Source organism: Vombatus ursinus, unplaced genomic scaffold (genome assembly GCF_900497805.2).
Source record: "Vombatus ursinus unplaced genomic scaffold, bare-nosed wombat genome assembly UNPS02014868.1, whole genome shotgun sequence".
In the NCBI taxonomy this organism is placed as follows: domain Eukaryota; kingdom Metazoa; phylum Chordata; class Mammalia; order Diprotodontia; family Vombatidae; genus Vombatus; species Vombatus ursinus.
The window spans coordinates 264,544-282,176 of record NW_020954646.1 but is presented as its reverse complement, the minus strand read 5'-3'; the positions used below and the strand labels follow the sequence as shown (position 1 = coordinate 282,176).

The window sequence follows — 17,633 nt, the reverse complement described above, 5'->3', positions numbered from 1 at the left end:
AAGCAGTATATGTAAAATGAAAGCTTTAAGTATTGAATAGAAGATTGAAATAAAACATTTTGAAAAAAATGAGGATGTGTGATATCTCTCAAGCAACGGTCATGAAGGAATTATGGACCATAAGAGACAATATCACAAAAATAAAAGAAATGTCCATGGCTGGAAATATTGTGTCCCTAACTCCATTTCCTCCATGAGCACTGTGTTTTTTTATTGTGCTGTTTTATATAGCATGGTGATTTAGTAGCAGAACTGACTGAGAGATGCCCAAAGGTTAAGCCATGAAGAAGAGAGCAATCTCCTAATTAAATAATTAATTGAATCCTCATAGAACAAGAAATATCTGAGCCACAAGGACTATAAGAATACCTGGAAGAAATGAAATGAGATACAAAGTGGAATAGCTAAGGAGAAAAGAATGGCAAAAAAAATATTAACAGCTGAGAATCTGTAGTGGGAATACTAACATAAGAACTGAATACCCTGGAAATTAGAATGAACCAAACACAAACAAATAACCCAGTGATTCAATAAGAAATATTAGAACAAAATTGAAAAATTTAAAAAAATAAAATGTGAGAAATATAAAATCGAAAGCAACTTACTTGGAAAACAGATTAAAGAGAGATAAATTAATAATTATTAGATTATTTAAAAATCATGACAAAAAAAAATCCTGGATACCATATTTCAAGAAATTATAAATGAAAATTGCCCAGAACTCTTAGAACCATATGAAAAAGTGAAAATAGAAAGAATCCACTGGTCACCTTCTGAAAGAAACCCCAAAAAGAAAACTCTCAGGAATGTCATGGAGAAACCAGGACTTCCAGGTCAAAGAAAAAAAAAACTGTAAGTACTCCAAAAGAAAGTTCCAATACCAAGGAGCCAGAGTAAGATTTGGCAGCTGCCACCTTAAAGGTGAGGAGGAGAGCTTGGTTTAACACTGGAAAGTAGTCTGGCAGAAATAGGCACTTACTAATGATAAATTCAAAGAGGGTGTGTGACTTATATAAACAGTGATAATCATAAGCAAATTAGTGTAGCCTGGAAGAAACTACCTGTCAGATCTCTGGGTAGAGAAAAAGCCCATGACCAAACAAGAGATAAAGGTTGATGAGAGATAAAATGGGTAATTTTGAATACATGAAATTATGAAGGGTTTATACAAACCAAAATAATGCAGCCAAAGGTAGAAGAAAATTAGGAAATGAAGAAAAATTTTTTATTTTAGTAAACTTTCTCAGATGAAGGCCTCATTTCTCACATATGTAGAGAACTGAGCCAAAACCCCACAGTTTAAGAAGTGCTGCTGTAGAAGTGAAGCAAAAAAGCAATGACATTAAAAGGAAACATGAGTTCCATATGGACATATTGATCTAGAAGACAGGGCAAAAAGAAACAATTTAAAGATTATAGGTCTCCCAGACAAATTTAACAAGTCAAAAAATCTGAACACCACAATACAAGAAATAATAAAAGAAAACTTCCCAGCACTTTTGTCAATTGAAAGTGTCCATTGAAAGAATCCACAGACCACATTTTTTTTTCTTTTTATTGAGGCAATCAGGTTTAAGTGTCTTGCCCAGGGTCACACAGCTAATAAGTGCCAAGTGTCTGAGGTCAAATTTGAACTCAGGTCCTCCTGACTCCAAGACTCTATCCACTGTGCCACCTAGCTGCCCCTACACAAACCACTTTTTTTTTTAAGGCGATTGGGGTTAAGTGACTTGCCCAGGGTCACACAGCTAGTAAGTGTCAAGTGTTTGGTCTGAGGCTGAATTTGAACTCAAGTCCTCCTGACTTCAGGGCCAGTGCTCTATCCACTCTGCCACCTACCTGCCCCCCACAGACCACTTCTTAAGAAAAAGAATGCTGCAAACATCAAGACACATAGTGGTTAGACTTATTAGTTTCAATGACAAAAAACAAATTCTTCAAGAAACCAGGAGAAAGACCTTCAAATATAAAGGAAAAGAAATCTGAATAACACAAGACTATTCTCCCTTTGACCCAGCCATACCACTTCTATGTAGGATAATTTAGAAATGCATTTGACTGAATTAACATATCTAACTGATAATAACTTTTGTTTCATGTTTTAAATACATGACATTGTGTATGTTTTTGTAATTGTAGTTTAGTCGGTTCAGTTGTGTACAACTCTTTGTGACACATTTGGGATTTTCTTGGCATGGATCTGGAGAAGTTTGCTATTTCCTTCTCCAGCTCATTTTATAGACGAGAAAACAAAGGCAAATAGGGTTAAATGACTTGCCCAGGGTGACACAGCTAGTGTCTGAGGCTGTATTTGAACTCAGGTTTTCCTGACTAGTCCTAGTGCTTTGTCTTGTAGACCCCCAGAATTACTTCGGAAAAAAAAAAAAGTATCTAGCAGGAATGAAAGTCTCTTTTGGAGAAGGGAGGGATGAAGGTGGGGCTACAGATGTGTGTTCTGCCTCCCTTTTAGCCACACGCAACTACAGCCCTCATCGCTCCCTCTATCCACCATATCCTTACATGTGGGTGCTCTGTCTATAGGAATATAATTTTTGGTTGCTTATAGTTTGTAAGATATTTGGGGATTTGAGATTATATATTTTTTTTCTAAAAGCTGGGACAATTTACTTTTTGTCCTATGCGGCTTTTCATTTTTTATTTCTTGAAATATAGCTCTGAAAAAAAAAACCAGACATCAAAAAAGGGGAGGGTTTAAAGGAGTCCAATGATTCTCTGGACCAGCCTATTGTGTTTCAAATAGAGCTACTTGACTATGCCTTCAAATCCAAATCACTGTGGCTTTCACTGAATGGCTAATATTAGCCTCACAGCTCAGCTCTCTATGGCTCATTATTTAGGTTTTGATGGCACAGAATGAGTGTAAATAGCAATTGTTTTCTGTTCAAACCAGAAACTTTGTGGATGTTCCCCTCCCAGATTGATATTTTTATGATGGGAAATTAGGTCCTTTTTTGTCTCAGTTTTTACCTAGCCTAGTCATTGAATGGGTATTGCCTCAGACAAACTGGGGCCAGGGAAAGGTAATTTAGAAAAGCCAAAGTCAGGGGTGGGAAACCTGTAACCTCAAGGCCACATGTGACCCTCTAAGTCCTCTAGTTGTGGCCTTTTGACTGAATCCAAACTTCACAGAACAAATTCCCTTAATAAAAGGACTTGTTCTGTAAAACTTGAATTCAGTCAAAAGGTCACACTCAATGACCTAGAAGGCCACATGTGGCCTCAAGGCTGCAGTTTCCACACCCCTGTCCTAGAGGTTCAGCCTAGGGTTGGAGTTGTACCATGTTGTCCATTGGGCAGAAATGTGTAGAAGGTCCTGCTCATATCCTTTGACCATTTATCAACTGGGGAACATATAAATTTGGCTGAGTTCTCACAGTTCTCTGAGACCTTCATCTGAGAAAGTTTACTAAAGTAAAATTTTTTTCTTCATTTCCTAATTTTCTTCTAATTTTGGCTTCATTGTTTTGGTTTGTATAAACCCTTTTTAATTTCATGCAGTTCTTTTATGTGAGATAATTTACCCCATTTTACCTCTCCCCTATCCCAGTGCAACTCTTTTTTTAACCTCTTAATTTTATTTTTTCTAGATATCATCCCATCATAGTTAACTTAATGCCATGCCCTCTGTCTATGTATACTCCTTCTAATTGACCTAATAATGATAAAGTTCTTAGGAGTTACAACTATTATATTCCCATGTAGCAATGTAAACAGATTAACTTTATTGGATCCCTTATGAGTTCTCTTTCCTGTTTACCTTTTTATGTTTCTCTAGAGTCTCCTATTTGAAAGTCATTTTTTTTTTTTAAATTGGGCTCTGGTCTATTCATCAGAAATGCTTTAAAGTCCTCTATTTCATTGAATGTCCATTCCTCATCCCCACCCCAAAGGATCATGCTCAGTTTGACTGGGAAAGTGGTTCTTAATTGTAAACCTAGCTCCTTTGCTGTCTGAAATATCATGTTCCAAGCCCTCTGATCCTTAACATAGAAGCAGCTAAATCTTGTGTGATCCTCACTGTGGCCTCATAATATTTGAATTGTTTCTGACTGCTTGCAGTATTTTTTTCCTTGACTTGGGAGCTCTGGAATTTGGCTATAATATTTCTATAAGTTTTCATTTGGGGATTTCTTTCAGGAGAGGATTGGTGAGTTCTCTCAATTTCTACTTTATTCTATGGATCTAAGATATCCAGAGCAGTTTTCCTTGATAATTTCTTGAAAGATGCTGTCCAGGCCTTTTTTAAAAATCTTAACTTTCAGGTAGTCCAATAATTCTCAAATTACCTCTTCTTATTTTCCAGTTCAGTTGTTTTTCCATCAAGATGTCTCACATTTTCTTCCAGTTTTTCATTCTTTGGACTTTGTTTTGTTGTTTCTTGATGTCTCATGGCGTCATTAGCTTTCACTTCCCCAATTTTAATTTTTAAGGAATTATTTTCTTCAGTGAACTTTTGTACATGAATTCCCATTTGACCCATTGTGATTTTTTTAGTTCTTTTCAGTGAATTTTTTGTACATCATTTTCAATTTGGCCAGTTCAGCTTTTTAAGGAGTTCTTCTCTATGTAGATTTTTGTGTCTCTTTTAACATTTGGTCTATTCTGGTTTTTAAGGTGTAATTTTCTTCAGTATTTTTTGTGCCTCTTTTACCAAGCTGTTTATTCTTTATTCATGATTTCCTTGCATCATTCTCATTTCCTTCTTCAATTTTCCCTCTACTTCTCTTACTTGAGATTTAATTTTTTTTGAGCTCTTTCAGGAATTCTATTTGGGCCTGAGATCAATTCACATTTCTCCTTGAGGTTTTGGATGTAGCAGTTTGGGCTATGTTGTCTTCTTCTGAGTTTTAATCTTTCCTGTCACCACAGTAACTTTCAATGGTAGCGTTCTCTGTTTGTTGTTTATTTATTTTCCTAGTCTATTTCTTGACTTTTAATTTCATGTTAAAGTTGGTCTCTGCTCCTTGGGTGGAGGGGGCACTGTCACAAGCTTCAGGTTTTTCATGCTGCTGGTTTTTTTGTTGTTTGTTTGTTTGTTTTTAAGGCAATTGGGGTTAAGTGACTTGCCCAGGGTCACACAGCTAGTAAGTGTCAAGTGTTTGTTCTGAGGCCAGATTTGAACTCAGGTCCTCCTGACTTCAGGGCTGGTGCTCTATCCTCTACGCCATCTAGCTGCCCCCATGCTGCTGTTTTAAGAACTGGTTCTGAGAGGTGCATAAGTTTTCAGTTCTTTCAATATGGTACAATTCAAGCAGAGGTATTTAGTAATCTACTGGCCTGTATTCTGGTCTGTAAGTGACCACAAACACTCTTTTCAGCCCTGAAACAGTGACCAGGGTCCCCACTCCCCTACAGCTGCAGTCACTAGTGTGCTATTGCTGTCTCTCACCCTGGGACAGCAACCCTGGAAAATGCAACAATCTTGCACCCACTGGCAGCAAAGGGTACCTTTTTGATCAGGTGTCTAACATGCTTCCCACATGTGAGTTGAGAGCTTCTGAAGTCACTGCTGGCCTGCTGATTCACGTGCCCTTGAGGCTTGCAGTTGGCTTGCTGGGGCATAGCCTGCAATGGAGTGAACTCCACTTTCACCCCGGTGAGACAGATCTTTCTTACCAATCTTCTAAGTTGTTGTGGACTGGCAAATTGTTTCACCACATCCTTTTGTTGGTGATGCCGCTCAAGAATTTGTTTTGAAGCATTATTTTAAAGTTGTTTGGAGGGGAATTTGGAAGAGATCAGGTGAGGTCTGCCTTTCCTGTGCCATCTTGGCTCCACCCCTTAGTATATACATTCTGCAGATGGGAAAAATGAGGCAGTAATAGGTAAAATGATTTGTCTACAGTAACACATCTGGTAAATGTCAGAAACTGAATTTAAACTCAGGTCTTTGGCACCAGAAGTAGCATTTTATCCGCTGTGCCAACTTCCAGCCAAAAGAAATCATTACAGAAATAAATGTCAAACAGTTACCAAAATATTTATGCCAAAATTGTGTCAACAAAGAACAGGAAACAAATGAGTATTTTAATAAAGTGGGAAAGCCTGATGAAGTTACAGTATACAAATGCTATGGAATATTATTGAGATGTACTGAAAAAAATAATAGTCTTTCAGAGAAAAATTCATTACATTTATAGGACTTTATGCACAGTATGAAATTTGGAATGTCTACATCTGTGCTCAAGCAAAAGGTTTACTTATTAATTAGATTCATAAGTTTTATCTCCAGCATAATTTCTCCAATGTCAAGTATGACCTCCATGTCAAGGCTTTCCCACAATCACTGCTTTTATGAGCCTTATTTCCAGCGTGAATATTCTGATATTTAGGGACTTCCCTCTTCCATCAAAAGGCATGTCCCCAATTAGCGCAGTAATAAAGTTTCTCCCCACTATGAATCCTCTGATATAAAGAGATGATCTCTTACTGAAGGTTTTCTCACATTGAGTTCATATCAAGCTTGTCCCCAGAATGAATTTTCTGATATCTACTCTACTCTCACCCAAGTGAGACAGCTCTTTCCTGCCAACTTTCTACATTGTCATAGGCTGCAAAATTGTTTCACCACATCTTCATTTGAATGCTTTCTCTCATTCATTACAGTGATAAGATTTATATCTAGTATGAATTCTCACATGGGCAATCAGGGATGACTGTTCCTGATAGGTTTTACCACATTGATTACATTCATAAGGGTTTTCTCTAGTGTGGAGTCTCTTATGTTGAGCAAGCCAGGAGCTCTCTCTGGAACTCTTTCCACATTGGTTACATTTATAAAGTTTCTTTCCAGTATGGATTTTCTGATGTTCAACAAGATTGGATTTGTTTGCAAAAGTCTTTCCACATTGATTACATTCATAAGGTTTCTCACCAGAGTGGATTTTCTGATGTTTAGCAAAATTGGCCCTTTGTGTGAAAACCTTTCCACACTGATTACATTCATAAGGTTTCTCTCCAGTGTGGATTCTCTGATGTGCAGCAAGACTAGAGCTCAGTCTGAAAGCCTTTCCGCATTGATTACATTCATAAGGTTTCTCTCCAGTGTGGATTCTCTTGTGTGCAGATGCACTGGAGCTGTGTCTGAAAGCCTTTCCACATTGATTACATTCATAAGGTTTCTCTCCAGTGTGGATTCTCTTATGTTCAGCAAGATCAGAGATCTCTCTGAAATTTTTTCCACATTGATTACATTCATAAGGTTTCTTGCCAGTGTGGATTCTCTTATGATTAACAAGACTAGAGTGGTGTCTAAAAGTCTTTCCACATTGATTACATTCATAAGGTTTCTCTCCAGTGTGGATTCTCTGATGTTTAGCAAAACTGGAGTTGTGTCTAAAACTCTTTCCACACTGATTACATTTATAAGGTTTCTCTCCAGTGTGGATTCTCTGATGTCCAGCAAGATTAGATGAGTTAGTGAAAGTCTTTCCACATTGCTTACATTCATAAGGTTTCTCTCCAGTGTGGATTCTCTGATGTTTAGTAAAAGTGGCCTTCTGTGTGAAAACTTTTCCACATTGATTACATTCATAACAGTTCTCTCCAGTGTGGCTTCTCTGATGTACAGTAAGATTGGAGCTGTGTCTGAAAGTCTTTCCACACTGATTACATTTATAAGGTTTCTCTCCAGTGTGGATTCTCTTATGCTGAGCAAGATTGGAGTTCTTTCTGAAAGCCTTTCCACACTGACTACATTCATAAGGTTTCTCTCCAGAGTGGATTCTCTGATGTTTAGTAAAAGTGGCCCTCTGTGTGAAAACCTTTACACATTGATCACATTCATAAGATTTCTCACCAGTGTGGAGTTTCTGATGATTAGTAAGATTGGAACTGCGTCTGAAAGTCTTTTCACATTGATTACATTTATAAGGTTCTTTTCCAGTGTGAATTCTCTGATGTACAGAAAGATAAGAGCGCTGTCTGAAAGTCTTTCCACACTGGTTACATTCATAAGGTTTCTTTCCAGTGTGGCTTCTGTGATGTACAATAAGGGATGACTTTTCATTGAAAGCTTTATCCCATTCATGACCCTCATGGGGTTTCTCTCTAGTATGAATTCTCTGATGGGAAATAAGGGATGACTGTCTCCTGAAGGCCTTTCCGCATTGCATACAGTTATGTAGCTTTTCAGTAGTATGAAATTTCTGATGGTGTATAACGAATGACTGTTGCTTAAAGACTTTATCACATTCATTACATCTACAATGTTTCCTTGAATTCTCAATTTTCTGTTGGTCAATGAGCTCTGAATTATGGCTGAAGGCTTTCTCACCTTCATTACAGACATAAAGCATGTTTCCTCTATGACTCTTCTGATGTCTAATTAGGTCTGAATTCAAGCTGAAGGCCATCTCACATTGGTAAGTTTGCACTTCAGGAGGATTTTCATGAGACTCAACAACCTTTACCTCTTCAGTAGAGCATTTCCTATATTCAATATCCTGAGAACAGTCATTCCCTGAGGTCATGTTCTTACAGTGAATTAGGACTGAATATTGTCTGAAGCTCTTTCCATCTTTATCAAATTCAGAGTGACTCTTTTGTTTTTTCTTTATCTTGATATCAGAGTCACAGATAGCTCTTAAATTGGGGTCACAGTGACCATCACTCATGTATCTTGGCTGTCGTGATTCTCCCACAGAAATGCTCAGCTCTGAAGTAGTCTCCCTCATTTCATGCCTGGTCTCTCCATCTGAAGGAAACAACAAAACATATAGATGGGGAGACATTCACATATACACAAATATAAAATCTTCCCTGAACTGACAGAAAGGAAACTGATTTATAATCTATTTCTGTAGGGAAAGAGAAGAGTCTTCAAACTTAAATGGACAGAATCAATCCTTTGAAAATGATGTTGGTCCACATTTCCAGGTTGATTTAATTTACAAAGAGCTTCACATACAATAACATTGGATTCTCACAACAAACCTAAGACACAGGCAGGCCCAGCATCCTCATTACAGTCACAATTCAGGCCATGAAGCTCAGAATGGTTGAGTGACCTGAGCAGCATTTCTGCAACTGAAATGAAAACTGTGACTGGGCATGCTCTGTCCATGGTACTAGATGGCCTTTCTCCATCACACTTTTCTTAACTTGCACAACGCTTTCATTATTGCATGTTCACTTGTTTGTATTTGTAAGCATGCGTACAGACCATTGTGTCTGCAGTATTTTAAACAAGTGCCCAGTGGAAGTAGGGTATTTGGCATGTCTGTAATATCTTCTTAGAGGTATTGCTGCACAAGTAGAAGTTGATGTCCACTGAATAGTCAGAGAAATGTACTGCAAAAAATTAACTTATTTGAGTTTGGACATTTTTGAAATACAAATTTAGTTGGATGTTAAAGCTCTAATTCTTCCCATATTCTGTAGTTATTGTGCTTATTAAAAATGATGACCACCATCTTGCACTTAGTTGTTAGAAAGTTTCTTTGGGAAGGCATCGCTAAGCTATTGTTGTAGGGAGCAGACCACTATCTCACCCTGGAATAGAAGGCGATCACTGCCAAGTATCAGAACTTAGACATGATCCTGGCAGCAATAAGTTCCAGCCCAGTCTCCTAGTGATTATTTTCCTTCTTAATGATTATGTATCTCTCTATATTGTGGTCCTTCAGTGGCTGTCAGCTTATTTTGGGGGATTCCCAGAGATTAAAACTCTGTTTCTCTGCATTGACTGTAGATGTCATACTTTTGGTGTAAGGATGCCTTTAAGTAAAGAAATCTTAGACCTTTGCCTGAGCTCAGGTAAGGTACACAGCTCCTAAGCAGCCATGGCATGATTTCATGTTTTCTTCACTCTCCATAATCAGACAAGCAGCCTAAAACTGATCGGGGGGGAGGTGGATCCCAGCCATGGGCAGAGATGATGCAGGTCCAGGAGGTGTCCCTCTGGCTCTGTAGGATACTGAAGGGGGCAGGAAATCTGACTGAGGGTCTCTAAGACCCTTGTCCTCTCCCAGAGGTATCCTGGTAACTGCTGGTCTCCATAGCAACACCCCTAAACACCAAGGACCCCAGAACTTTGGAGACCACACAGAGGCAAGAACACCACCGTCCTGGGAGACATGCAACCCCAGCCCAGCTTCTCCCCTATCCCAGGAGAGGGACCCCTTCTAGGGACTCCATTGTACTTTCAATCCTTTCTTCAAATGCCAGCTGTTTATACTTTCATTGGGTTCTGCCGCTTCTGGTTCCTCTTTATTGACCAGTTCTGATGCATTATCACAGTTATTCTCTGTAAATTTCATATGCTAAGCTAAGAAATAGTTGTGTTCTTGTGTAGCAATTTTCAATATTGTATCCAGCTTTTCTTATATTATATTCAAATCCATAGATGTGCCATTTGTAGCACATATACCAAATATTCATATTACTTCATTATCTCTTATGTCTAGAAGAATAAGTGAATTTCCCTGGTGATCCCTTTTATCTTTTTGTTGTTGTTACTCTCATGGCTAAGATAACATTAGGATTGCCAGCCTTGGAGTTTTTTTCCATTTCTATTTTTCTAATTCACCTGAAGCATACTGTATTTGGTTCTGGCCCATCACTTTTTTTAGGACAGCTATTATCTTTTTCTTTTTAAATTTTTATCTTTGAGTGCTTCTGCTCCCTCATTAGAAAAGGAGAAGCCACAATCCTTGTAATAAACATAATAAAAAGAATCCATCCATTTCCTATGTCCAAAAACGTTATGTCTTATACTTCACCTTAAGTCTGTCACTCTTCCGTCAGGAAGTGAACAGCCTGCTTCACTCTTGGTCCTATGGTAACCCTAGTCATTTGGTGGCTGATAAACCCTTTGGGGCTTCACAGTAATGGTCTAAGGGGTTTGACCTAAAAATTATTTAATAGAACCTTGAGCAGAAAAGAATTGCCGAATTTTGTTATAAATATTTTTAAATAAAAATAAAATAAATGTAAATATCTAAATATTTTCCTCTGGAGCTGCCAAGCATGTTCATTTCAAGCGTAATAGCTTTCTTCCTGCAGTGACTCCACACTGTCAGAACCAAGCATACAATGCTTCTCAAGATCAGGCAGTGACTACATCACACTCTGACCATGTCTGACTGAGCCCAACATGTTCCTTCAGGTTCTCAACCTGACATCAAATTGTTTCCCAACAGCCAGAAAGGGTTGAGTGCAAATCAATTCCCAATGGATGGTCACAGGCATGCACTTATGGTCACTTGTTTTCTGTCACTGCACCAGAGTAATTCCCAGGTTATTTTGTAAGCACATCTCATCAGCAGCGTAATCACCAGATCAAGATGTTACCTCTTTGCACAGCTGGAAGGCTTTTGGAAAACCATGAGCACATTACAAGCCGTCTTGAAACCATCATGGACCATCACAACCATTCTATGGAAACAACCCTTGTATTACCTCTCATTATAATCTTAAGTCTTGTGGCCTTCATTCCTACTCACATAATGCTGAATGAAACCAGGTTGCCTGGATTCACTATAAATTTAGGGAACATCATCTCAGCTGGGCCCCAACTGTGGCAAGGCAATCCTTTTACATCTCTCTAACTGACTTCCTATCCCACTCAACACGGCAGCTTTTCCAAATCTTTTCATTCCTTCCCAACCCTCCCATATGGCTCGCTCCCTTCCCCCAGCCCTCTCACCATAGAACCTGGCCTCATAATTCAGTAAAACAATTGGACGTTTACCTCCTCCTCATCTCACATAGGTCAGATGCTTTTTTTTTCCTCCTTTACCCCAGTCTCACATGAGGGGGCCCTCCTGAACGATGAGGCAGATATGCCCCAATGATCCCACTCCATCCCATCTATTCCTCCATCACAGAACCTACTCCAGCATCTCCACTTTCTCACTAGTTTGCAATCTCTCCATTTCTATTGATTTCTTCCCAACTGCCACAAATGAAACCATTTCTCCCCAGTCCTCAAACAAGCCTCATCGGATCCATCCACTCCCAGTGGACATTGTTCTACATCTCCGCTCTGTTTCACAGTGAAACACCTACAGGTGACCATTTCCACTTGGGGTCTCCAATTCCTTCACTCTTACTTTCTACTAAACTCTGCAGTCTGGCTCTGAACTTTACTGTTCAACTAAATCTCCTCTCTCCAAACTTACCAATGATCTTCTAATTGGTAAATCAAAATCCTCATCCACCTACCCCCCCTCTCCTGACACTGTCACCGCACGCCATTCCTTGATACTCTCTTCTCGCTAGGTTTTGGTGATACTCCTCTCTTTGGGTTCTCCTCCTACCACGTCCAAAACTAACCTCATTATCTTTCCTCCAACCCTCCCATCTTCCTATTCTCCTAACACTATCCAGGTCACCCTCCCGATCGTCCAGGCTCATAAAAGAGACGTCATCCACTGCCCACCATCTCTCACACTCATACCATCTTCTGTCCCCTCCATCTTCAACCTTATGAAAAGTCCTGTTGATTCCACCTTTGTAACATCTCTCACATACATCCCCCATCCCTTCTCTCCCAACACAGCCACCTTCTAGGTTCAGACTCCAATAACCTCACACCTGTGGTATTGAAAAAGCCAGCTGTTTGGTCTCACTGCCTCAAGGGTCTCCCTAGATCAGTCAATGCTCTACCCAGCTGTCAAGTTCATCTTCCTAAAGCTCACATAAGCACCAAGATGACATATAAAATCCTCTGCTGGGCTCTTAGAGGCCTTCATCAGCTGCCCCTCTCCTCCCTTTCAAGTCTTCTTTCATCTTACTCCCCCTCCACATATAATCCAGTAGCAAAGGCCTCCTTTCTGTACCTTGAACAGGACACACCATCTTCAGTCTCCATGGGCTTTCCCTGGCTGCCCCTCATGCCTAGAATGCTCCCCCTGGCTTCTCTGAGGCCCCAGCCAAAGCCCACCCTCCACAATGATGCTTTTCCAATCCTCCTTAATCTAAGTGCCTTCCCTCCCTTGACTAGCTCCAATCTAATCTGTATGGGGTATATTTTACATACTTCTGTCCTTGTTGTCTCTCCCCACTGTCTGTGAGCTCCTTGACAGCTGAGAATGTACCTTTTCTTTCTATGAATAATCTGGGGCCTGGCACATAGTAGACACCTAATGAATGGTTGTTAACTTGAAAAGAGTCTAGAAGAGAGCTTGTATTAAATAATGGTTTTTGGATATCTTCCAGGGGAGCTCCATGACCCAAAGTTCCAAGCAATGGATCTTCAAGGATCATAGTTTTATCACTGGAAGGGAAGTAAAGGGGCATAGAGTTCAACCCCTCCATTTCACTGACAGGTAAACTGAGGCTGAAAAGTTCAGTGACTTGCCCAGGATACCACTGTCAAAAAGTATATGAAAAAGATTGGCAGGTCAGGTCTTCCTGCCCCCAAGTCTAACATACCCTTCTCTGTGACATGTAGCTACTTCTTGTGACAACAGCCTTCATACACCTGCTTTCATTTAACTCACCTGGACAAGAGTGTCTTGGGTCTTCCCTCGCCAGTATCCATGGTCCTTCCCTTTGCTCGAAATGGGAGATCAAACTTTTTTTGGGAACTGGAATACCTAGGCATGAAAAATAAGGAAGGGATGAGGATGGAAAGACACTTGTAATTGAGTTCACTTCAGGAAAAGGGGGCTTGTAGGGAGGGCCACCAGATGGTTCCCAGGACTCCTTAAGGCTTGTTTTCGGGGTATCTATTGTTGGGAGCTTTGGTTGGGGATGGGAAGATCATTTGGAATTAAAAAATTCTGTTTTCTCTACATCCTTCATAGAAGAATGGGCTGATTCCACAGATTCCATTATCTAGAATTTAAGAGGCAGCTGGTGGTACAGTGCAGAGAGCCTTGGGCCTGGATTCAGCAAGCTCTGATTTCAAAACTAGTCTCAGACAGTTATCACCTAAGTACCTGAGGCAAGGCCCATAAACTCTGTTTGCCTTAGTTTCTTCAACTACAAAATGAGGATAATAATATCATCTAACTCACACACTTGTTGTGAGGGTCAGATTACAATATAATTTTAAAGAAAGCTCTTAGCGTAGTACCTGGCACATAGTAGGTATACATAAGTGCTTATTTCCTTCCCTTCCTCTCCCACCATTTGTGCTGGAATTCTGGGACGGTCAAAAGGGAGAACAAAGACACACTTGGTACAGCAGGCTTCTGAGGGTAAGACTAGGAGCTGTGAGCTACAAATCTATGCTGGTCAATAAGAGCCTTCCAAAGACCCGACCTAACCCAAGGGGGAAGAGGCTGCTTTGGGAGGAAGGGGCTTCCTTCACTGCCCACCTCCAAGGAAAAGCTGCCTGAGCAGTTTTCAAAGATTTGGCAGAAAAACAATTCCTGTTCAGTGAGACTACGTGCAACCTCTGGGATGACTTCCAAGTCTGAGATTCTACAACACCGGTTCGATCTTTGACCTCAGGCTCCCTACAACCAGTAAGAGGCAGCTTCAGGGGCAAGAAAAGAAAGTCCCAGCTCCCACGCATATGATGTAAAGACCTTTTCCAGGAAAACCAGGCAGCAGGAGAACCTGTCTCTTGGACACAAGAAATCAGCACTTGGCCTTTCTAATCATTGATAAATGCTCCAAACCCTGCACATGTGGGAGGGAATGAAGGCAGTTCCTTGGATGGTTGATTCATAGTTTTAGGGGAAGTGGTTCTTACCCAGGGACAGCAGGTTCTGGGCATTCTCCAGCATGACCTCCTTGTACAGCTCCTTCTGAGGAGGGTCCAAGAGGCCCCACTCCTCTTGGGTGAAGTCCACAGCCACATCCTGGAATGTCACCAACTCCTAAACCATCAAAAGTCACAGGATGTAGAGCTGAATGAGACTTCAGAATTGATCTAGTCCAATGCCCATCAATTTACAGGAGGAAACTGAAGCACAGAGAGGAGATTTACTCAAAGATCACACCCTTACGAGTGTCAGAGCCAACACTTAGAATCACAGCCATGAAAAACTCAATGGAATATTAACAAAAGCTTTTTTATATTTGCAGCTGGAATAAAATGGAGCATGTGTTAATATGGATGGTTCTCTCTATGGAATCGGAGAAGTTATGTGATCTATCAGAGGTGTGTTAGGATTTCTGGAGGACAAGAGAAGGTGATGGGAAACTCCTTCATCAGGACAAGTGTAAGTGATATGTTATAAGAAAAGTTCCACGAAGAGTTGGTGAGATGCCAGAAGGTGTTGTATATTCTCAGGGCGTGATTAGGGGGAGAGTTTCCTGGGATCACTGAAGAGAGAGCAAAGAAGAAGAAAAGATCTAGTTTGTTTCCTGAGGGCCTGAAATCCAGATGAAAACATGAAGAGGATTCTTGAGAGGTAACAATCACAACCTGGACTGAACTAAGTGGTGGGAGACTGTTTCTAGTCAAGAGAAAAAGAGCTATCTCTTGTTATATTGAGGGCTGGAGGTGGCTCTGGGTCTCATGTGTCATCAACAAAACATTTCATGCCTTTGCATGATTTATGGACTCCATATGTGTTTAACCAGAGCATGAGAAAGAAATTTTCTTAATTGAATAGGTTGTAAATACAATCAGATAGGAGAATGTCAAATGTCAGATCCAGGATATCTATGTTTTCTTTACTGCCATGGAATATCAAGATAAGAAAAGTCCCATTTTTTAAGGTAGTATCTGGGTTAAGGCACCTTAGTGGCCATAAACAGAAGAACGCTCTTGGTCAGCTTTAGCTGTCGACATGGAAAGGGGCATTCTCAGTTCACTCAAGGAGAAAAGATTAATTCAGATTTTTGGCCCTTATTGGGGCTCAATTGATCTTAAATGATTATCAGTGTGTATGTGTATATGTGAGTGTATGTATGTGTATGTGTGTGTGAGTGTATGTATGTGTGTGCATATGTGAGTGTGTGTATGTGTATATGTGAGTGTGCGTATGTGTATGTGTGTGTGTGTGTGTGTGTGTGTGTGTGGTAGGCCTGCAAAAAGAACTGATCCCTATGGAATAGAGATGAGTGAGTGAGGGGGTCCTTCCTGGCAGTCAGTTGTAGTGAGGGATAACACATACAGAAGGCAGCGATTTGGGTGAGGGGAGCTTGTGATGCCCCAGCACCAATGAATCAGTTGAAAAGGCAGGAGACAGCAGGGCAGTGTTGTTACTCCTGCATTCCACTTCATATCTACTTCTGTAAAGAAACAATGCATAGGTGAGGTGTTGCCAGCCTGAAGGACGATCCTCTTTGCCTACTGAAATGCCCAAGCTGGCTCATCTTGGTCAAGTCTTTGGACAGAGTGCACTCACCTGGGCTGGGGATCTCCAGAATCCAGGCCATTCCCTTCTAGCTCCAGGCTCCCTGCTTGGGCCAGGCCTTGGCGGTCTGCAGGCTGAACTGGGGAGGCTGAAGGCTCCCAGGGCAGGAGGTTGACCTAAGGGGATTTACAGAGGGTGAGGTCCCGCAGCGATAACAAAGACTTTGGCCCTGGGCACACATTTCAACTTGCACAGGGAGGATCAGATTTGGAAATGAAGGTGGTCTGAACAGGAAGACTACTCCCCTCTCTCTCCAGCTCCTTTTTTGCCCCATTCCAGCGAAGCAGGAGGCCAGGGTAAGGGAGGCTCTGGGAGGCAGACACTGTACCAAAGCTGGGGGAGAGGAGAGGGGACATCTGAGTGACAGAAGGGTTCCAGGGGGCAGCTGAGCCTGGGAAAGAAGAATGACTGTATCCTGGGTCTACCAGGAGCTGGGGAGGGCTCCTGGGCCCTCTCTGGAGCTTAGGCTTGGAGGCTGCTTCTCTGGGTCCCTGGAGGGGAACTGGAGACAGGGACCCAATGGCTGGGATCTGAGAGGGAACTGGCTGGAGAGCCACAGGTCCAGGTAAGGGAGGCCAGGCAGAAGCTTTGGTGCCTGGGTCCTGGGTAGGTCCTGGGGGCAAGGAGGCAGGACTCCTGGCTGCTTATAGGGAGCTAGGGCTGCTGGTAAGACAGCCAAATCTCTGAACAGGAGCTGGGGGTAGGACAGGACAATGGGTCCTGATGGGAAGGAAAAAGGCAGTAGTCCTGGGTGTCTAGGGGGAGGTCTGAAGGCTGGGCAAGTGTGACTCAATGGTGAAGCTGGGGATGAAACCCCAGGATGTTTGGGATGTGACGGGGAGCCAGCCTTGGGAACGAGGAGGGCTCTTGGTGGCCTGGAAGACACAGCATGAGGGCAGACGAGGAGGAAGAGACGAAAAGGAAAGTTCTGCCAGCAGAAGGCGAGGGCCTCACTGCTTCCTGGCTCAGACCTACCTGGGACCTGCATGCACAGAGCTGGCTTCCGGAAGGCACAGCGATCTCAGCTCCTATGGAGGAAGGCAGAGAGATCTCAGCTCCAAGGGAAGACAGAGTAAACCAGCTGAAAGGGAAGAAAGCAGCTCGATCAGAGCTCAGAGCTCTTTTCAGTCTTCTGCTGCCAGCCAGCCAGCCCACTGTGGGCGGGTCCTTCCAGTCCCAAGAGCCCCGCCCTCCCCAGTCCAGCCCAGACTTCAGGATCTTCCCTTTCCTCCAATGGCTCTTAGAGTAGGTCCTCAGACCCTGCCTGCCTCCCCTCCCCAAGCCCTGCCCTCCATCACATGGAATGCCTTGGCCACTCCTCCCAAGCCTCCAAACTCCACCCCAGGGCTC

General features: G+C 41.7%; 1 protein-coding gene across 3 annotated transcripts in view; it reads right to left on the bottom strand.

Annotated features, from left to right (window-relative positions):
• The window catches only part of LOC114028030 (zinc finger protein 420-like), a 20,833-nt gene extending 3,440 nt beyond the window's left edge, over positions 1 to 17,393 (bottom strand). For 2 of the 3 annotated variants that reach the window (XM_027842217.1, XM_027842218.1), the window contains exons 1-4: positions 17,259 to 17,393; positions 16,275 to 16,399; positions 14,669 to 14,795; positions 13,467 to 13,562 (exon numbers count right to left, since the gene is read on the bottom strand). In XM_027842217.1, the coding sequence (XP_027698018.1) occupies positions 13,467 to 13,562; positions 14,669 to 14,795; positions 16,275 to 16,399; positions 17,259 to 17,271 (361 nt within the window). In that variant the 5' untranslated portion in view covers positions 17,272 to 17,393. Of the gene's footprint in view, positions 1 to 6,027; positions 8,717 to 13,466; positions 13,563 to 14,668; positions 14,796 to 16,274; positions 16,400 to 17,258 lie in introns of those variants that run through there. The other variant, XM_027842216.1, reaches the window with a different exon arrangement.
• Between the last annotated feature and the right edge of the window lie 240 nt (positions 17,394 to 17,633).